Source organism: Protomyctophum bolini, assembly GCF_963924005.1.
Source record: "Protomyctophum bolini genome assembly, chromosome: 4".
NCBI lineage: Eukaryota > Metazoa > Chordata > Actinopteri > Myctophiformes > Myctophidae > Protomyctophum > Protomyctophum bolini.
Genome location: NC_137865.1, coordinates 22,100,183 through 22,123,287, shown reverse-complemented (window position 1 = coordinate 22,123,287; position 23,105 = coordinate 22,100,183). Strand labels below are relative to the sequence as shown.

Genomic DNA, 23,105 nt, shown 5'->3' with positions numbered 1-23,105 from the left:
GTGAATGGGTACGAGAAAGTATTGCATGTTGTGTTGTGTGTTGTGTGTGTTGTGAGTGTTGTGAGTGTTGACTATCTACTCATTCTGTGGGGACAGTATGCAGATGAGTATGCAAATGTCTGTGTGAGATGAGAGGAGACATGCATGAGTGACAGTTAGTGAGATTATCTACAATTTAGTAGCTATGGCCACAAAGCATACTCCAGTGCAAATTGTGCACAAGAAATACCCATCTAAGAATATTTCCAGCATTTCGGGAAAATGGCATAAGCGTTGGCCTCGGACATGGCAAAAAGAAGGCTCTTTCAAGGTAGAAGACCTTGCATCTATAAAGGCACAGGTGTGTGCCCATAAAGTAGATCAGATGACGAAAGAGAGAGAGAGGCAAAGGGAAGAAGAACTATTCGTTTTAGACTTGTTTTGTGAAGAGGGTCGGAAAAAAAGATTGAAAGAAAAAGTGAGGATAGGTCCACAGATTGTCGCAGCATATAATGCTAGCCGGAGGCCTGTCAGCGAGGAGATCAGCAGGAAATTGCCAGACTCCGCATCATCGTCTGTGTCAGTACTACCTGAGGAGAAGATGTCCGCTGATTGCAGAACAGACAACCAGTGCGTTGACATTGTGGGTCACAGCGACAACGCAGCACAAACTGAGGTGGACTTTTTGGAGAACAGCGACATGCCAGACGAGAGCGACACTCAAAGCTCTGTTAAGAGGGAGCTGGAACAGGTACGTTGCCTGAAAGAGGACTTGACCAGTAAATTAAGGACACAGAGACAATCTATGCGTGCTATAGAAACACAATTGAGTGAAATTCTGATGAAGGAGGCACATCTGATCCTCGACTTGGGTGACCTGCAGGACGAGGCAGAGGCTGCGCACAGCCACAGTTTACATGGAGGTGAAGACATCTACAGAAGGGCAGGCCGCCCCAACGCAGACATGAACATTGATTCTGACACTGGGGATGACAGTTCTACGCAAGCCCGCATGCAGAGAGACTTCCAGCATAAGGACACTGCACAGAACTCTGTGAAAAGTATTGCTACAATTGCTAGGGAAGAAGTTGACTTGAAGTTATGTGAAATTGATCGAGAACTGGACACTCTGAAAAACACGCAGAGTGGAAGTAAGAGGAAGAGGAAGGAGGATTTGGAACAGGACAGCAGTGATTGTGAGAGGCCTTCCCACACACGTGTGAAAGACTCCAGGGGGGCTTTGAACAGGCACCCTGCATGCAGACCACAGAAGACGACTGAGATACCCACACCTGACAGTGAGACAGTTGTCACTCAGCTGCCAGTGCTGAGAGGGAAATATACACCATGGTACCATTCAGACTTGTCATACGTTTCGAAACAACTGCCACCCCTTGAGGCGGGAGCATATAATTGGATTTCGACGTTTCATGCATTGATGAAGGACCCACAGCTGGGAATCGAGGATAGTCAGTTGGCTATCGGTGACATGAAAGCTTTGATTATCCGGCTGGAGAATGAGTATGTTCTTAATGATCTCTTGAGCAGAGCAGATCTCAGAGAATATATCGACAATGCAGAGAATGACAGCGATCCGTTTGTGCCACACAGAAGTGCATTCTGGCGTGCTCTGAGAGAAGTTTATCAGCTCAAGGTTTACCCGGATAGCGTCAACATTGACCCGCTGAAAGCCACAGAACAGCCGAAAGCTTATGTGGACAGATTCTACCAGCAGTGGGTGGACTTGACAGGATCCAGCAAATCGCAATTTGCAAATCGCAATGGGATGGAGGGTAGTGTTGTGCGGAAGAAACTGGAAAAAGGTTTGTCCCCAGATATGCAAGCTGAACTGGCAAAGATTGCGGACCTTGGTAGTATGCCTTTGGTAACCTACACAGACCATATTGCTCACTGCGTCAACCTGGTCCGGAACAAACAGGAGGTACAAAGACTCAAAGATGTCGACCTTAAACGTCAGCTACGAGCAGAACAGCTGACAAAGATTCGAGAGGAGAAACTGATTTTGCAGCCACCGCAGGACAGCGCAGACCATCATCAACAATTGCTGTCATGGAGAATGAGGGAACCACAGAGTCAACAACCAGTGTCATCCTATCAGTGGGCAACAAAGCCCTATGCACAACGCGGGCGGCTGAAAGGAATCTGCCATAACTGTGGGACACATGGTCATTTTGCTGGACAATGTGACCAGAAGCCGGCGCAACGAGAGACTCTGCGAAGCTGCACATTGAGACGCCCCTCTCTGTGCTATTGAAAGCATGGGTTTAGATCTGTCACCTAGCTGTCATCCGACACTGACCTCTTCTAGATGTTGCTCTATCTAGGGGCACTGAGAAAATGTCACCTCGTTTTGTTTTTTGATACTTGTTTAGTTTAGGGAAAGAAAGACTTTCTAAGGAAAAGGGGTAGGTCAGTTAGGAATGATGTCAAAACGGTTTGATTTGCTTTATAAGTTCTATTCATTGTCATAACAAAACAGATAGGTTAATAGTGATCAGATGAATAGGTTAGAACTTCCTTAAATATTACAGTGAAATCCAATCCAAGAATAGGAATTATATTCTAATTAGTAATGCAAATATTGTTTTAGCTCTTGGGTTTGTGTGTGGCTTTCCAGATCATGGGTTAGATGAGGGGTTTCTGCGCAGGACCACCCATCTGTCCATCATTATGTGGAAGTAACTCACAAAACTAAGGGAAGGGGGGGTCAGAGGTACAGGGGGTGTTTGTGTGTCTGCGAGTGAGTGCATACTGAAGTCCTGGCCAGGCTGTCTGTATGAGAAAGAATGTGGGGGAACGTTTATATATATTTTGTTTCATTTTAATCATTCTGTTTAATTCTATTTACAGTTTTCTTTTGATTTTGTTCATTTTGTTTGGAGTTTTTGTGTTAATTCACTGTTTCAGTTTTCTAATATTGCCCAGGGGGGAGGAGGGTCACAATCTTACAAAGGGATTCGGTTTCAGGGTTAGGAGAGACATTTTGGGGAATTTGAACATTTGGGGATTTTGGGGGAGAAAAGCATTTTTGAGCCAAAGTATGATTCATATTTTAGACTAATAGTCGTGAGGACTATTAGTAGGGGGGATGTGTCGTGTAATTTGAATCATATAGCATAATTCATATCTACTTGTTTAGTCATAATGGTACATTTCTGCATGGCCATTTGTCTCACCGAAGTGAGTCATCACCCACCCCACAGTGTCTTAAACTATTTGCATATCAATGGTCCACAGGCAGGAAGCCTCGTGGCTTCACTCTTTGACTAGATAATTCTTGAGTGATCTTGTATCTGATATTACCTTTAGGGTCTAGACCACCTGTGGATTTGGGCCTTCCTGTTTCATTGTTAAAGGACAGAGCCAACCGACTACAGTTTGTCTCTTTACATTTTATGATACACACACACACACACACACAAAAGGTGACACCAGACTGCAGGAGGGGGATGGATAAAAGGGGTGGATGGAGAAGGACTTGGGGTGGTTGTGCTCTGAGGAGGGGAGTTGGAAAAATGGAGGAGCACGGGACGGTCACCCTGGCCTGTGCTGCTATCAGATGGAGGAGATGACTTTGCTATGCTTGTAACCTGTAACGATGGGAGATGCCTTGATTGAATAAAGAAGGACTTTGCCTGGGAATCGGAGCTCGTTGTGTTGTTCATTCTGCATTAGGAAAATAAGGTACAATTCCACAGGACAGTATACAACAGGTGTTTTAAGCATTTTGTTGAGCTTGTAATCGTAAAAATGTGGCGCAAATCTTTGAATATATATTCTTTCAGAGCGAACATTTTTAACTCAAATCTTTTGTCTCTCCTTATTTTACTAGCCTATAGAGCGTCGCAGTCCCACCCCCTTTCAGAACGACGAGTGGCCCAGGAAATGTATTTATTTAAAGACGGTTACGCCGCGGACAAAGCCAACTCGGATCGTGACAAATCATGACAATCAACACAATATTTTGGGCCGATCAAATCATTAGAAAGAAGAAAATAAAGGCAGGAGACAACACTATTTGTTTTGTTTTTCTTCTTATAAATTATTTGATCGGTCCAAAACATTGTGTTCATTGTCATGATTTGTCACGATCCGAGTTGGCTTTGTCCGCGGCGTAACCGTCTTTAAATAAATACTTTAAGAAAAGCCTATGGGAAAAATGCATTGGGATTAATTTCCTGGGCCACTCGTCGTTCTGAAAGGGGGAGGGACAGCGACGCTCTATATCTGTCGGTTATTGATTTTCTGTCATTGGACGATTCCCATTGTTTGTCAATCGAAAACAGAGCAAAACTCAAATGAATTCCCAGCCATCAATCCTTTCAGAATGTTGGAGTCTATTCATTTCCAATGGGAGAATGAACGTGAACACAGCTCATGATCCATTCTTTAGCTCCATAGGCGCTGAACAAAATGCTGGACTCAATCATCACAAGGCACACAATATTTCCAAGATATTCATACTAAAATGGCTTATTTTAGCGAGACACAAAGGAGAAAATCTACTTTGTTATCAACCTTTCTTTATCCCAGCAACAAACTCTCGTGAGATTTGAGAGGAGTCCGGAAATTGCCATCTGCAATTTGACGGACAACACATAGGGGGCTATGGCCCCATATTTAAGATGACAATATGTGAATATTATAATGTGAAATGAATGGACATAATAGAAGTGAAATTAAATGTGTGTTCCAATGCTTAATAATATATATATATATTTTCCATAACTGTCTTAGACTCTTGGTTGATGGGGGCTGATTTGGGAAATAGGAATCATGACATTTGCCATATGCTCTCAATGCTCATCCACGTGACATGACGTTGTCAGTGTTGTTGTTGTTGTTGTCAGCCTGGGAGAGGGGAGGAGCAAACCACGCCTACTTAGGATACCATTTGTAGGATTTGTAGTCCATTGCAACTGTAGTGGCTCCAATGAAGTTCTTCATAAATAGACCATCTTTGTCAATACTCAACGGTATAGGCTCAACAGTGGGTGGGCCTAGTCCAACTCTACTTCAAGGCCTATCCATGTGTTCAAACGGCATGTTCTGAAGTGTATTAAGCACATAAAGAGCATTTGCAGAGGTGGCTGGAGGACATGAGTCATGACTGAAGTTGCTAACCAGAATAGGATATAAATAAGCACATGTAGAGTATATATATATATATATATATATATGGTGCACATGGCGTCACAAACATAACCATATGCTTATACAGCTCCTAGAGCGAATATAGCGTTATATGAAAAATTGCAGACACTGGGGTGCAGTTCAAAGTAAAGAAATAATTTAACCCACTTAGCTGCGAACTTGTGCCCTAGATACTAAAGTGAAACTGAGGTTGATATACTCATGGATTTTTGTGGGGTTATCTACCAGTCACTTGAGTCCAATTAACAGTCAGCGATCTGTTTACAGCTGCTGCATCAGTGAACTCTGAGTAGGCCTACAATTGTGAGCCAAAGAACTCCCAGGAATGTAATTGCCCAGAGGTTTCGGCAAAGAGCACACAGCTCTTCATGTACACAAAAAGTTATACGTTTTCTCTGAGAAAAGTACAGATACTGGGGAGCAGGTCAGACCTCCAATATACTCTATTACTCACAGGGGAGCCTGAATTGAAGTGACTGTAAAACTGTAAGATAATATTATTTTGTTTTAGGGAAACAGACAGAATGTGTAGATGTTCTGGGTGGAACCCTTTTCTCGGTTTTTATTGACTGCACTATTAAATAGACATTAATTGAATTCAGCTTTGGTTGGTTAGCATTTTATTGTTTGTCGGCCGACACATATATGTTTTTTGCTTTTGTGTATTTGTTATTAATTATGTTCTGTGTTTTTGAGTGTGAGGTTGACTAACCTATAAAGAAAATGATTGACTCAATAACCTGACAAAAGTGCATGGCACCCCAAGCAAAACCGCTACAAGTAGATTTTGTTTTATAGCTATAGTGTCTGTTCTAGCCAACACCTCCTATGAAAATATATCGTCTCTGTCGGGTGGAACTGCAAACCTTGTAGGCCTATGTCCAAAACTGTTACTGTTACTACTACTCAGGATTCAAATTACAAAATAGCAAAAGTAGCAGATCTACATTACACAGCTATGTGTAGCTTCCATTGAACCATGCAAGTTTATTTCCTCAGAGTGTGTTTAGCTGTTTTATGGCAACACTTCCAACCACCATATAGTGTCCTTCTTCCACACAACGTCCACTGTTACGAGGCGCATTATTTTGTAAGCAGTCCACACATGAAAAGAGTGCAGCAATAATGGAAGTGAAGTGGTCTGACCTTTTCTCGGCTTAAACAGAAAAATAAATTCGATTTAGCTTCGAAAAGCTATAGAAAGTAAAACGTGTGCTAACTTTTTTAAAGGTTATTTTTTGCCGACATTTCTTATGCATTTGATAGCGATTGTGGAGCAGATAGGACAGGAAATGGCGGGAGAGAGAGAGAGAGAGAGAGAGAGAGAGAGAGAGAGAGAGAGAGAGAGAGAAAGGGGAATGACGATGCAAAGAGCCTATAGGGTTCTCATATGTTGGCTGTACAAAAACAGCAGATCTACAAGCTCACATCGCGTAACTTCGTGCCATGCTGCAAGCTTGAGCTATTTATGTTTGGAAATGTTTTGGATTTATCTTAACATGATCAAATCTTCTCTTTGGTCCCTGGCCCAAAATATTTTCAGATGGGGGGGGGGTCCGCGACTGAATACATGTCAATTTGGGGGTCCTTGATAGTACTGTACAATATACAGGACTATCCTTGTACTGTACTCTCTGTGCCTTGCGTTGCCTCTCTTCATTGTTCACTGTAATGGGAGTGAGTCATGTAATGTGCCATGACGTAAACAGTGAATAATAATTGAATCAGATGGATGGGGGGAAGTTGCACAGTCAAATCCAGAGTGCCAAATGAACTTGAAAGTTAATTTAAAAGAGGTACATTGTTATGTTTTCCTCCAAGAGTTAAATGAACAGAGAGGATTTTACTGTGTGTGGGGAGAAGTAGAAATTCCACCATGTAGAAATATTCTGTTGCATGTAAAAGTCCTGTACTCAAAAGTACCAAAAGTAAAAATAAAAAAAATCACACCTGTGTGAACTGAGTGATGCAACTCCCCTCTCCCCTCTCCCCCCCCCCCCCCCCCCTCCTCCTCTCCTCTCTCTCTCATTAGCAGGCAACAGTGCAGCACTCTCTCTCTCTCTCTTTTTCTGGCACAACAGCGGTCCTACTAGTACGGTAGTCATAGTCATACTGGTGCTTATGAACCAGCACATACATAGGCACACACACACGGACATTGCTGTTCCTTGGAGTGGTTGCACAACTCAAAAAGCAGATCTACAAGCTCATAACACGTTGCATCTCATGATGTTGTGAGCGTGTACAGCAGCTATTTCTTAGACAAAACATAAAATAGGACATATTTACGTGGTTATGCGCATTATGCTAGAGTGGGATGGCTCAGGGTACATTAACTTGCAATGGGCCAGGTTTTCACAATATTGAAGGGTACCTGTCTGACTACTGAGCTCCACTGATCTCATTCCTCCCAGATTCAGCACAAACATGGAGATTAATTCATTCTACAATTATGGAACCAATATGTTGAAATGCCTTACTCCCTATACCCTCCTTCAAAAGTGCCATAAAACAGCACATAGACAAGTAGTCTAGCTTGCCAAACGAAATTACACTGTTCTATAAATATACTCTCCTCTCTCTCTCTCTCTCTCTCTCTCTCTCTCTCTCTCTCTCTCTCTCTCTCTCTCTCTCTCTCTCTCTCTCATTGTCCTACTTGTCTGTCAGCTCTAATTGGTTGAGCAGGTAAATAAAGACAGGTCTGTGTCAGAGTGGACAGCTGAACAAGACAGAGGTTAACAAGCAGGGAGCCACCTTCCTGTTGAGAACAAGACCACAACACAAAGGACTAGAGAGAGAGAGAGAGAGAGAGAGAGAGAGAGAGAGAGAGAGAGAGAGGCAGAGAGAGAGAGAGGCAGAGAGAGAGAGGCAGAGAGAGAGGCTACCGTGTTAAACAAAAAGCATATTAGGCCGTATCTATTTTAAATGTTGAATCCTTTGGAAGTGATGATGATGATGATGATACAGTATGTTTTCATTCCACAACAGTGAACAACTTCAAGGTCCTTTCGCTTGTGGGGGGTACATTGTCTGCCATTGAATTAATCCAATTATATCAAAGTACTACTAATAACAATTCTAAAGTGATAACCTCCTCCCTAATGCCTGAGTGGTCGGTTGGTCGCCCCGGTCGTTTGAAGAGAACGACAGTGAAAAGGTCCTCCCAAATATAAAGGAACGATATCAACTCAGGGTGTTTTACGGGTGGAGATTCCGAAAGAGTCTCTTAAGGTTGCATTTTCCGACTCTGCTGGTGAGATGGAGGAACCCTACATGTAGTTAGTGACTGGCGTTCACTCTCCACTCCAGAACATGAGAGGGAAAGAGCAATGAAGCATTTCGCTGAAAGCCCATTAAGGAGCTATTGTTGCGCTAGAAAGGACCTTGTGTGGTTGTGTAGCGTGTCTCCCTGCATGCTATACGTCACCGGTTAGCGGTAAACAGAATCAAACAGACTGGCAAAGACCATGCAATTCAATTGAAGTGCTACTGTATCTCAACCTGCACATAATGAAATGGCAGCGTGCCCTGCACCATAACAAACATACACCTTGAGTGAACCCTATAGCGTCCCTAGTCTGGGACGGGGACTTTTCGAAAACATTTCTAAAATGTACAGATTGAATTATTGACTTCCGTCAAAAACACAGAAATCACCATGACATTGAATTCAAGGCTTCACGGAATGTGTCCTTTTTGGGTTTTTTAATGGTTTAATAGTTCAAGTTGTTAACTTCTCACGGGTCCGTATGGTTTCATTTGTAGACTTTAAAGGTGTATGGGCAACGGAAATGGTGGACATTTTATTTAGAAGTTTTAGCTTAAAACGCTGGCTCTGAAGTTTCTGAACCGATCAGAGCATCACATCCCTCCAGGCTATGGGGTCTCAAAGTCTGTGACTTCCTGCACGTGAATTTCGTTTGTAAACAAAGTGAGAGGGAGACATTTAAAAAAGCCAGCGGATTATTTCTAACCTATACACAACCTATATACATATTTTGACGTGATGATTAACTTTAAAACAAGTAATACACTGTCTGGGTGTCATCTTGAATGAGATTAAAAAGTAGTTCTTTAATCAACACAGCTGTGTGGAGGACAAGAAGCATGGGGATCAAACTGGTGAGTTTCATTTTCATTGGCTTGTATTGACTTTTGATATAAAAACACACAACAATGAGAATTTGCCAATTTTTTTGGCATCCATTGTTAGGTATGCCCATATGATGACCTGCACGGATATGGTCTAAAAGTGTGAAAAACATATTTTTTATTTCACTACGACTTTAACAGTTGCAAAAAAGTAAAACGTATTAAATGAACACTGAGGATTGTTACTGTGTGTGTATCGTTACACAAATGAGTACCAGAAGTTCAAAGGCAGAGCTGACCAGAGGTCGACGTGCACTCAAAATGAGGTGGAGGCACGCAGTGCCCTTCAAATTAAATTATACTGCAGAGGAAAGTGAGAGAGAGAGACAGAGAGAGAGAGAGAGAGAGAGAGAGAGAGCATATGTGAGAGGAGGTGAGCACCAATAGAAAATAGCCACAGATAGAAGGGAGAGGGGGATGCATGTTTAAAATGTGCAGGCTGAACAAACCAAAGAACAGATAAAAGTGGGTCAAGAGAACAATATGGTGGAGAATTGCTCAGCTATTTTTAACTGGCGACATAAAATATATAACACGGATCTCTCTATATTGTCACAATGGGGCAGAAACAATTACATTTTTGTAAATGAATGGCCTACTGTACTTCCTCATACAATATCGTCAAAAATAGCCGATCTACAAACTCACAACAATTTCAACTATTTTTTGAAGATTTCTGAGAGTGCAAGTGAAAGTGATATTGGGCCAAAGAAAAGGATTAACAATCATGTGTGATTATAAAATAATAACGTACCAAAAGTAAATGTACTCATTGTGAGGAAAGTCCAAAGTTCAATTTGTATATGAAAATGTCAGATCTACAAGCTCACAATATGTTGCATCGAGACGCATTGTGAGCTTGTATAGATCTGCTATTTTCAAATGTCAGAAATGTATACGGCTGAAGTGGTTAGTGCGTTTTGTAACCATCATCAAAATCTAGTAACTAGTAAGTATTCATACAATTGTAGTGGAGAATATTTTCCTCAGAGATGTAGCGGAGTAGAAGTAAAATTGAAAATTGTAAATACTGAAGAAAGTAAAAATACCTCTAAATTGTACAGTACTTGATACACACTTGGCACACTGGTTATGTGTGAATGCCAGGTCTGCTGTTTTCGGCGCGTGGCGGAACTTGACATTATTGCCCCTGGAGTGGAATATTTATTCTTTTTTAAATTCACGTTTAAATTTGTCATGAGTTGTCATCATTTCATAATGCAGCTTTTCCCATCACACACACGCACATGCGCGCATACGCACGCACACACACACACACACACACACACACACACACACACACACACACACACACACGCACACACACACTCATGTTTTATGATGTGTGACTCTGGGATTGGGCCCATGCAGGCCTCTGTATTATTCAGTTGGTTTGCTGGAGCAGGAACAGCTGTTTGAGGAGAACTCCAGCAGTACGTCTCATTGCACACAGGCAGCGGTGGACGAAACACACTGATTCTGGACTTAGCCTCTTGAACCCCAGCATGCCTATTCTGAGTGAAACATCTGCCAACAATAGCAGATATCCAATTCAAAACGTGCACCAGCCAAGTCCTTTTGCTGGTGTGTTCCTGTCACTGAATTAATCCAATTTATATTAAAGTATATTTTATCTTATAATATTAATTCAGATTATCATACTGTAGTGCAGTGGTTCTCGAAGTGGGGTCCAGGGACACTCCGGGTTCCTTGAGAGGGTTCCAAATGGACCCTTACAAGTCTGTAGCTCTGAGAGTGTACACATGGAACCAAATGGACCCGTAATGGCACACTTTGTTCCATGTGTACACTCTCAGAGGGGGTTATGGGGGTCCTCGAAGTTAAAGAGTTTGGAACCACTGCTGTAGTGAATGTTAATTCTTCTTGTTTGTTTGCTGGCTTTTATGATGATGCTGTGTTCCGGTGTTTTTTCCCCTCACTTCATTATACAAGCAGAGTGAACTTGTGTTGTAGTTCTCTTGTCTTCACTTTAACATCACAGAACACAGCTGCAAGCAATGAGAACAACAGAAGAACTTCCACTGCTTGTTAAATCAATGCAAGCATATTCAGGTCATAACTTAATGTGTTTTTTTTATTTGCCCGTGTTATTTCAGCTTCTGGTTCTTGTTCCAAGCTGCCATTGGTTTACTAGAGGCACCGTATTTGAGTCATATTCCATTTCAATGCTTCATCCTTAGGTCAAAATATCTGTTTTGTTGCGGTCAGGCAGAAACCACATATTCTAACTTAAATTCTAACTTGTAAATGTACTTGATCATACAACTAGTGTCACACAAAAGCGCCAGGGCCCTTCCACCCAACAGCAATTATAAACCACTAGAAGAAACTCCAAGCTGTGTTATCAGATTGTTGCACAATTGCTATCAGTGTTCAGGATTCAGTAATACTGTACTGGTATAGGAAATGGAAATAGTAGGTTCTCCTTCACTCCCTCCCCCACTCACTCTTCATCTCTCTCTCTCACTGATCGAGCTCTGATCTGTCGTCTCACACAGCAGAATTGGTTGCAATGTCAATTTGCACTGACACACTGACATCCAAATTGAAACCGAGCCGTCCTGATTTGCGCTGACTCCTTTGTCTCAGTCTCTCTCTCTACATCTCTCTACTCTCTCCACAGTATTTCTCTTTTTAAAATATATACAATTCTCTCTCTGCCTTTAATACTTAGGGTATATGGGTTTGAGCAATAGCTGAGGCTGGGTTTATTGAGTTCAGACACAACAAACATCAAGGCAGAAAGGGTTTGTGAACCTACAGTATACATAAAATAAAAGTAAACATGAAATTCAGCAAAACTTCAGTGTCTATATATATGTTTCCTCCGCAGCACGCCGTTTCCTTTAATCTGAACATCGAAGTATGTTGGGCAGCAGTGTGTGAAGTCAAGAGGTGAAAAAATACAGGCAGCATTTAAATCCCAAACCTCCACCACTCCATAAAATGTCCACTACTAATTAACTGAGTTTCCTCTCTCTCTCTCTCTCTCTCTCTCTCTCTCTCTCTCTCTCTCTCTGTCTCTCTCTCTCCACTTTAGTCTCTATTTCGACAAAATGAAATACTTGAATGTACTTGATTATGTTATGTATACATTGTATGATATTTACTTTTGTTTAATATTTTGGTGTCAGTGTGTTAATTGGCACAGGAAATATATTGTATACTGTAAATTGTGTCTGAATAATCCCGTAAGGGATGGGCTGCAAAAGGCAGTCAGACACGTAAATAAAACCATTCATTCATTCATTCATTCATTCATTCATGTAGAGTAACCCCAAAAGGTTTGCCTACGGTATTTATTATTCCGCCCCCTGTGAATTCATGTGGGTCACCAGACATCATCATCATACATACTTGGCGAGCTATTCGAGTATGTGCAACCACACATGCAATTTCCCAAAATTGCAAATGATCTATTTCCAATCAGAGTCGCCAAAGCAGGTCATCTTTTTCCATCTCTTTCTGTTATCAGTGTCTTCCTTGGTCTGTCCTGCCACCTGCCACCCTCTCTCACCGATCCATAACACCTCCTCTCTGGCCTTCCTCCTCTCCTCTTGCCTGGTGGCTCCTTACCTTCTCCCAACGTACCCCTCGTCCCTCCTCTGCACATGTCCAAACCACCTCAACCTCGCATCTCTCTCATTTTATCCCTAACACCTTCTAAGCTGGCTGATGGATTTACATAAGGCCTGCAATGATATGCCCATAATGGCCAGAATAGGTTGAAAACACGTTGTGTGGTGGTGGTTAAGTGGTTAACAGCTCCACACTCATCTCATCCACTTGGCTGCCATACAGTCATAGGCTCATACACATGTTTTCCATTCCTGGAGGAGGAGATGGCCTACAACATGTCCCCTCCAATCTAAAACCCCATTTATTGTTCTGCCTTAAGCTTGTGGCATCCATTTCTCATTCATCCTGAAGGAAAGGACACAAACAAACAAAGTGTGATTTGTATTCCTTCTTCGGGAGCCAAGAGGTTAAGGTTCCAAGGTACTGTATCTCTCAGACCAATAATAGCACCACAATCTACTATGTCTACTGTCAATTCACAGTAGTAAAGAGGGTTTTTTACCCTGCGCAAGTCGGGGCAAAATAAACATGCTCCCCTCGGGATCAGTGCACTTTACAAAAAAAAGAAAAATAAGTGATATCACAGTCTCGGCTCGGAAACAAAACACTGTGGAGCCGTGTGAGTCTGTCTGCGCTATCTGTTACTTAACAAATGAGTGGCCCAGGCTGGGCTGGATTTATGTGTGCCCTACAGGCTAATGCTGCTGTGGGGCCGGTCAACCATAAATCAGCTATTTATGTCAAGGTGTGAAATGTATTCCACTGCTAATTCACATGAAGGGGCCTGGCTGAGGTTTCTGGGAGCGAGGCTAGCATGTGCGTGTGTGCACATACACAAGACACACAGTGACAAGTGCTCTCACGCACGCTCTCTCTAGACAGTCATAGCTTTTGCTTCATTAATTTATTTGTACCAGTGGAAAGTAACTTTGATGGCCTCATGGCACGCTGGCTGCTCAATCAGAGGGGGGGAGAGAGAGAGAGAGAGAGAGAGAGAGAGAGAGAGAGAGAGAGAGAGAGAGAGAGAGAGAGAGAGAGAGAGAGAGAGAGAGAGCTAAAACAAATGAGCGGGAGAGAGTGAAAGGTGTGTGAATGGTGATTTTCACATGACCTTATTGACCATCTCCAATATGATGGGAGAGCTGATGGTGTGAATAAGAATGATCACCTAACAGTGAGAGAAGGGCTCTCCCTCCCTCCCTCTCATATCCTATAGCCTGGCATGGCCAGACTAATATCACTGTGTAAATCTGAAGAAGAAGAAGAAGATACAAATACAATAAAGGACCAAATGAGAAAAAGAGGTTGCGCATCAGCAATGGCTTTCAGTGGAGTGCCAAACCCAAATTAAGTATGACAGGGCATTCGAGCATGGGGCTGAATATGTATTTTTCTTTTACAAAACATTATGTTTATTTTTATTTTTATTATTTACTATAGTCCTAATAAACCCCAGGAAATTACATCTGGCCACAAAAAAATCACAGGATCTACTGAATGTGAAGGTAGCCTCAGGGCCGGCTGCAGGATGAAATGACTAAGGGTGCAGATGAAAATTGCTGTCACCTGTGAGCGAGGTCAGAGGTAAAAAAAACCCCATCCCATTTCCAGACTAAAGTGGACGCTGGACAAAAATCCCTGCTATGTTTCGACTAGTGTGACATACGCACATGTCCGGGGAGACCTCCTCTAAAGGCACGCCATACAGCGAGGTCAGAGGTAAAATAACATAGTGGCATAACCACACACGAGGTCATGAAAAAAATAAAATAAAATAAATGCTGGAGCGTGTGTTGTATATTATCTAAGGAGAGTGCATTCTCTTCACCGAGTTCAGTTTTATTTGCAGAGTACAGAATACAGCAGAAGACAAGCAGGAGCCTGGATGGCTGACCACCGTGGTGGCCAGCCCAACTGAACACTATCCTTACATTGAGTCCGAATATATGGCTGAGGGTCAGGCAGTTATTTTGGGAACCTCCTTGATGGGACACCCACATGATGACAACTTAACCTGCAGGTTTAGTTGGAAATAGCCCTATCTTTATGATAGATCAACATTGGCCAGGTTGATCCCGGAAGGCCTGATGAGACCCTAGCCTAGGTGTCAATGTCATGACATAATGTTTAAGCCAGGGGGGCAGTCAGACAGATATTTTGTGAAGCCATAAGGAAATCGGGATTTCCTGAAATTGAATGGCATGTTGTGGCGCTGTCATTGGGCCCAAAAAAACCCATAGCCCCATAGAAGTTCATGTATTTGGGCCCAACTTCACCTAGACTGTATTACCTTAATAAACATGGTCATGAATACTTTCTGCTTCCAGTCACTAGTTTAAAGTCTCATTTCTAATGTCATAATATTCTTTTTGGAAAATTATGGTCCCATTTATTTAAAAAATGACCATAAAGTCGCGTATGTTCTGAGGGGCGTGGCTACCGTTACAGTCTATGATCGGGATTCCCCACCCACTCGAGTCAAAATAAAAAACAACTAAGAAGAAGGGGGGAAGTCCCGCCTCGTTGTCTGGGCCAGCCAATGGGCCAGTACCTTTCCTTTCCTCATCCATACGTTCTGGCTCTGCCCTTCTCTACACAAATATTGGACAGATATCTTTAATTCCTTATCAGCGATAGTCGGGCAAAGAGTGGAACCCACACCTTTGGGGGCTCTGTTTGATGTTTTCCCCTCAGTACCGTCACTCTCTAAACCAGAGAGGGAAGTTTAGGCTTTTGTCACTCTGTTAGCTAGGTAGGAGACTAATCTTGATCAATTGGAAATCGCCCACTTCCCCTTCTCACACTCACTGGATTAGGGACACCTTGTACTGTGTAAAACTGGAGAAGATTAGACTCTCCTTAAATGGTTCTTCCGATAAGAAAATTCATTCAGAAATTGAATCCGTCTCTGCTTAAGGATGTGTGAGGTCTGCTGGACTTTTTATTTAAAAGTATAGGCTACTGTGATTGGATTACTGTGATGTAATGCGGATTATGGATGTATCATGTACTTTGATACATTGTTTGTAGGATGTTGTGTACTGTTTTGTCTGTTTTTGTCTGCCTTTTATTTTTCAACTTTTATTGATCCTGTATTTAAGGTTTGTTTTCTGTTGTCCTTTTTCTTTGGGGTGAAAATTCAATGTATTTATACTGTACGTTATACTTGTGGGGTTCATTAAGAGAAGCTTTTAATGCCACCACTTATTATCAATCAAGCGTCAATCAATCAATATGTTTTTGTTTCACCATTTCCACACCGCTTCTCTCTCTCTCTCTCTCTCACAATAGAGGGTATGCACAGTGAAATGGCATATAAATGGCAATAAAGTGAATGGCAGATCGAGTGGCAAATCGAGTGGCAAAGTGAGTGACAATGTGAATTTAATGTTGTTTAAAGTCATTTAATTCAATCAAATAGGACTTTTCTGTTTGGATGTATGGGCTGTCAAAACCAGAAAGTAATTTTTTGTCACTCAGTAGGCATTCCCAATCCCGCATACCTTATGATGGGTATGATGATGATGTCATGCGTATACCCTCTATTCCTGCTCTGTCTTCCATCAACGTGCTCACAAGTGAGCTTTATGTAAATGAGCAATTTTACTATTAAACAAATACACGTACGTGTGAATGGAGAGAGGCAGAAGACAGCAACAGCTACAGTGCAGGGGGGTTGAAAACGAACGTACAGCTATGGGGAGTATGAAAAGACGTGAGGAAATGACTTTACAGTTCTCTGGAAGGAGGGACGGATGTGGAGGCTTCCGATCACCTCCTAGAGCCTGCTGAGGGGGAGACGCGGTTTCACAGATCTCTCCTTCCATATTGCCCTCCCACCCCTAATACACTACACTCTCGTATGCTCTTAAAAATGTGTCTCCACTGCTCTCCAAGGACGCACGCCTCGGGCCCCGGAACGTGTCCCAGTGCAGAGAGAGACGGTGTGCAAATGGCAGAAAATTAAACTTACAAAAGGGTGAGGGTGGGGAGAAAACTTTATGAAGATGCGGACTGGGGAAAAGAAGCATGTGCGGGAAGTACAGAGGAAAGAGAGAATATAATATTATGTAGTGGAGTCAAAAGTATAGTTTTGTTGGGGTGAAAGTCATGAGTTAGAAAAAAAGTAAGTGGTGCAACTCTGTGTGGGGGTCCCCGGGGGGGGACTGAAGACAGTAAAACATGTTGTAAAGTGAGCAGTGGTCCTGTGCCCCTTGCACGGGCACCAGAGGTTTGGCCTAGCAACACAGGGAGCCCACCCAACACCGGGGGCCTAGCAACACAGGGAGCCCCCCAACACAGGGGGCCTAGCAACACAGGGAGCCCCCCAACACCGGGGGCCTAGCAACACAGGGAGCCCCCCCAACACCCTCTCACTGGGCCAGGGGCCATAAGGAGAGGCCTAGCAACACCGTGGGCTTTTGGTGCCCTCTCACTGGGCAGAGGTTTGGCCTAGCAACACAGGGAGCCCCCCAACACCCTCTCACTGGGCCAGGGGCCATAAGCAGAGGAGCACATGATAGAACACATGGAGTGGAAAACACAGGAGATTTGTCTTTCTTTTTGTGCACCCCTCTACCTTAGACACAAACACAAACACTAACACACAGAGAGACAGAGAGAGAGAGAGAGAGAGAGAGAGAGAGAGAGAGAGAGAGAGAAGAGAGAGAGATTTTTGGTCTTAAAAGCGCTTCCCACTTACCCCAACCTCCACGTGGTCCGAGCCCTTGTCATCCTGTTTGTGTAGGATCTCAAAGTAGTAACGTCTGGAGGAGATCAGGCTGGGGAGAGAGAGAGGGATCATATTAATTGGGCGGTCATTCCGTGCAACACACCCTTGAACATAGTTTACTGGTTTATCATGGCAGTGCAGTAGGATAGGGTAAAAAAAAAAAACTACTAACATAATAACTGTAAAAAGATAGAAATAAGTAGTTCCTTGGGCCAGTACTGCTACTCTGAGTACTGTTGCATATTATGGTCATATCATGATGGTTATTGGTTCCCATTTCAAAATGTATTCGGCATTCCAAACAATCCCTCTTCAAGTCTCAAAATGTAACTAAAACTAAAAACTAAGCTACAGTACAGTACTAAAACTAAGACTAATATATTGACAATTTCAAATTTCAAACAAATAAAAACTAGACTAAAATGTTAGTGAGGAACCAGTGGAGAAGAGGTCCAGTAGAACTAAAAGACACTCATTTCATATTGTGCGCCGGTGTTGTGCTCTGAAAATACATTTTTGTCAACAAAATAAACTGTAAAACTACAATAAAACTACAACTTTTCAGATGACTACAATATGACTAAAACGGCATGGAGTTTTATCCAAAGGACTATGACTAAAACTAAATCAAAAGTTGCTGACAAAATCAACACTGACTTAGTTCAATCCCATTACAATGCAGACAGGCTGTAGAGCTGAGAGGACCATGAAAGCATCGGCCGGTCAGCATATTATCAGTGAGAGGCTGTGAATAATACATTACCTCTGACACCATTAACAAGATAACAACGTCTCCCATGAATAAACATTTGATGTGCTTCAGATCATGAGATGCACTTCTAATACAAGCTGTACACTCATGGTGAGGGTGAGACATGGTCCAGAATATGTAAGCTGTGTGTGTGCATGTATGTGTGTGTGTGTGTGTGTGTGTGTGTGTGTGTGTGTGTGTGTGTGTGTGTGTGTGTGTGTGTGTGTGTGTGTGTGTGTGTGTCCGCCGGAAAGGAATCATGCGTGTACGATTCCTCACGCACGCACGCACGCACGCACGCAGTAGAAACTATAGATACTGTCATGGTCATGCATGGTCAAATATCACTCAACTAGGAAGTCTTACTTGAGTTAAAGTACAAGTTAAAGTACTGTAGTACAAAAAGCGTCCATACATTTCCAAAAAGCGGTAAGTACATGCATACACCATACATGCAGTGGCCTTGTGGTTAGAGTGTCCGCCCTGAGACTGGGAGGTCGGGTTCAATCCCGTCCGGGTCATACCAAAGACTCTAAACAATGGGACCAGTGCCTCCCTGCTTGACACTCAGCATCAAGGGTTGAATTGGGGGTTAGTCCCTGTGACATACTAGCGTCATGTCCAGTACTTGATGTACACCAAATGTACATCAAGCTGCCTCACGCTACAGAAACAAGAGATAGGCTCGGGCCTCATGGCTCGGCAAGGCTACTAAATGCATACATTTTCTAAAGTACAGTAATTAAGTAAATGTACTTTGTTACCATCCTCCACTATATGCACCGCACACCCTAGAATAACAGGCAGGCCTATTCACCATATCTAAACTAATAGAATAACAGGCCCAGGCCTATTCACCATATCTAAACTAATAGAATAACAGGCCCAGGCCTATTCACCATATCTAAACTAATAGAATAACAGGCCCAGGCCTATTCACCATATCTAAACTAATAGAATAACAGGCCCAGGCCTATTCACCATATCTAAACTAATAGAATAACAGGCCCAGGCCTATTCACCATATCTAAACTAATAGAATAACAGGCCCAGGCCTATTCACCATATCTAAACTAATAGAATAACAGGCCCAGGCCTATTCACCATATCTAAACTAATAGAATAACAGGCCCAGGCCTATTCACCACATCTAAACTAATAGAATAACAGGCCCAGGCCTATTCACCATATCTAAACTAATAGAATAACAGGCCCAGGCCTATTCACCATATCTAAACTAATAGAATAACAGGCCCAGGCCTATTCACCATATCTAAACTAATAGAATAAACTAATAGAATAAACTAATAGAATAACAGGCCCAGGCCTATTCACCATATCTAAACTAATAGAATAACAGGCCCAGGCCTATTCACCATATCTAAACTAATAGAATAAACTAATAGAATAAACTAATAGAATAACAGGCCCAGGCCTATTCACCATATCTAAACTAATAGAATAACAGGCCCAGGCCTATTCACCATATCTAAACTAATAGAATAACAGGCCCAGGCCTATTCACCATATCTAAACTAATAGAATAACAGGCCCAGGCCTATTCACCATATCTAAACTAATAGAATAACAGGCCCAGGCCTATTCACCATATCTAAACTAATAGAATAACAGGCCCAGGCCTATTCACCATATCTAAACTAATAGAATAACAGGCCCAGGCCTATTCACCATATCTAAACTAATAGAATAACAGGCCCAGGCCTATTCACCATATCTAAACTAATAGAATAACAGGCCCAGGCCTATTCACCATATCTAAACTAATAGAATAACAGGCCCAGGCTTATTCACCATATCTAAACTAATAGAATAACAGGCCCAGGCCTATTCACCATATCTAAACTAATAGAATAAACTAATAGAATAACAGGCCCAGGCCTATTCACCATATCTAAACTAATAGAATAAACTAATAGAATAACAGGCCCAGGCCTATTCACCATATCTAAACTAATAGAATAAACTAATAGAATAACAGGCCCAGGCCTATTCACCATATCTAAACTAATAGAATAACAGGCCCAGGCCTATTCACCATATCTAAACTAATAGAATAACAGGCCCAGGCCTATTCACCATATCTAAACTAATAGGCCAGCATCTGTCACTGGGTGAGACACCTCATTACAGTATCTCTCTCTCTCTCATCTACGCACTCGCGAGAGCACACACACACACACACACACACACACACACACACACACACACACACACACACACACACACACACACACACACACACACACACACACACACACACACACACACACACACACACACACACACACACACACACACACACAGACAGAGTGGCCGCCATCCTGTGCCATGCATTGCTTCAGCAGAGTAATATCCTGGACATCACTCTCTGTAACCCACTTTGATAAAATAACACTATCTGGCCCAAGTGGAAAGCAATTTAAAATCCGTCTAGTGCTCTAGCTTGTTTACAAGTCCACCTCAGTGGAAGTATCTACACATATTTTACCGGTAATCAAAATCAAAATCTTTTAAAAATAGCCAAAATATACGTCCTCTTCTGCATGCCATGTGACTGGACAATGGGTTTGAGAATGCACACCAAATTTGGTATACATTTGTACACTCTCGGAGTTACAATGAACACTCAGGAATGTAATGTGACCTCACATGAAGGTCAATAAATAATCTAGTAATAGACATGGAAGGAGAGGGAGAATAAGGGGTGCGTGTGTGTTAGGATTTTGTGTTGGAATAAGTGTACGCACACACCCATAGTTTGAAGATGTATGCGCAACATCTAAACAACTGCCTGCCTGCCTGCCTGCCCGCCCGCCCGCACCGCATGCCTCTGCATGCGGTGTGTGGGTACATTTGCATCCTTAACGCATTCCCCAGCGTTCCTGCTCAGAATCATTTGGTATTTCAGTAAACCCTTTTTAATATGATAATGATAATTTCCTCTGATGCAGCTGGGTAATTTGCAGAACAGTATTTGCTACGGTGAGCTTTAGAGTCATTTATTGTAGTGCCTCCATATTCATGAGCACTGAATCACAGAGATATATGGTGTATGAGCTAGTCTGTGCTTATATTGTGGTATTTTCTGTATTTATTTTCTTGTTTTACATTTTTTCCCCCTTCCCCTTTTTTCCCACTTCCGATAATCTCACCGAACCAAGGCAAGCCTGTCCGAAAACAAAGAATAATGTGGATAAAATGTAAAAAGGTGAGTGATCAGAACGCTCTGCCCAAAACACACTCACCCCCCTTTTTTCACCCCAGTGGTTCTTGTATTATATTCATTCATTTAGCTGAGGTTAAGGTTAGGAAGAAGTTTAGGGTAATGCATAGTTTTAGTGATGTTACATATTCATTTTTCTGAGGTTAACGTTAGGAATAGGGTACGCAACTTAAACCAATCAGTGTGCCAGCTGCCATTCCCTTTAAGAGATCTATTATCCATAAATCATTATGCCCTGGATCTTGCCTTATGGAAGAGAAAAGTGTGCTGCCTTGGAATACATTTATATTAGATACAGAGGGTTGTTTTGTGTGTCCAGTATCTGATTATCTGCCATCCATTCCGCGACCAACACAGCCACTGCTGTGAATCATATGCATCCAAAAACACATCAAATGGATTCGCATTATGAGTGGTTTGAAGAGGTACTTTCCATTGTCCTAAACCTGTGTGCATAGCAAATATAGGGAAAGCACATCGACACGCCTGCAGACACACCTCCACCCACAAATATAGGTGTCGGCAAAATGAATAGTGGGTGTGTGGCCGCAAGATAACCTTTACGCACAGTGGAAGCTCCTAAATTCACGGAAAATGTTTATTACTTGCGGATAAAGAATGGCACACATTCGAGCCCATAGTCTTACCGAGGTTACGTATAGGAATAAGGTTAGGTTTAGGTATAGTTTTACTGAGGTTACATTTAGCAATAAGGTTAGACTAGGGCAGGCATAGTTTTAGTTTACTGTTGACAGTTCTGCGGTCACCACATTTGACCCCAGGCGGGTTTTGGGGCCATTTTATTACTGTAGGTAAAGAAACCTATTAAGTATCAAGCAGTACATTTTCTATCTCAGAAAACACTAAACAGCACTGTTTATCAATCTGTTTTGACTTCAAGGATCCACAGTTTGATATGCATTAGGCCACAGACCTCATGTTGAGAGCCAGACGCTGGAACGACCCTGTGTTAACAATCGTAGCACGTTACAAGTCACTTGGATCACGTCACCTGCTCATTCTGATGTTGGTGAACTGGAACTGAACCTGTTGGGCATTTCTGCATAACATAGCCACCGCCATCGGGCGGTAGTCTAATATGTCCAACACCTTTGCTTTTGGAGAAAAAAAAAACATGTGATTCCAATGGATCCAACATAGAGCTTGTTTTTTTAATCACAAACATAATATTGTCTGGCACATGGTAGGCCTACTTAAAAACAATGACCCACCACAGGTAATGTACGTCACACAACAGAACATCTAGTCACAGCTGTACCCCATCATGATTACTGAGTCCTGTTTATACTGTAGCAAGCAAAAAAGCCGTCCCATGCCTAATTACATTTGTCCCCTTCCTTATACTCTTGCCAGCATCCGTTCATATGGCACTATTTACATGATATCTTTGATCTGGGGAGGATATGCTTTTACATAATCTCAGAATATGTTTACGTGGCCGTGACCACGCC

General features: G+C 42.4%; 1 protein-coding gene across 2 annotated transcripts in view; it reads right to left on the bottom strand.

The window, feature by feature from the left end:
- Nucleotides 1-23,105, bottom strand: part of b4galnt4a (beta-1,4-N-acetyl-galactosaminyl transferase 4a) — a 273,455-nt gene that overhangs the window by 34,600 nt on the left and 215,750 nt on the right. For both annotated transcript variants that reach the window (XM_080760815.1, XM_080760816.1), the window contains exon 8: nt 17,609-17,687. In XM_080760815.1, the coding sequence (XP_080616941.1) occupies nt 17,609-17,687 (79 nt within the window). The remainder of the gene's footprint in view (nt 1-17,608; nt 17,688-23,105) is intronic.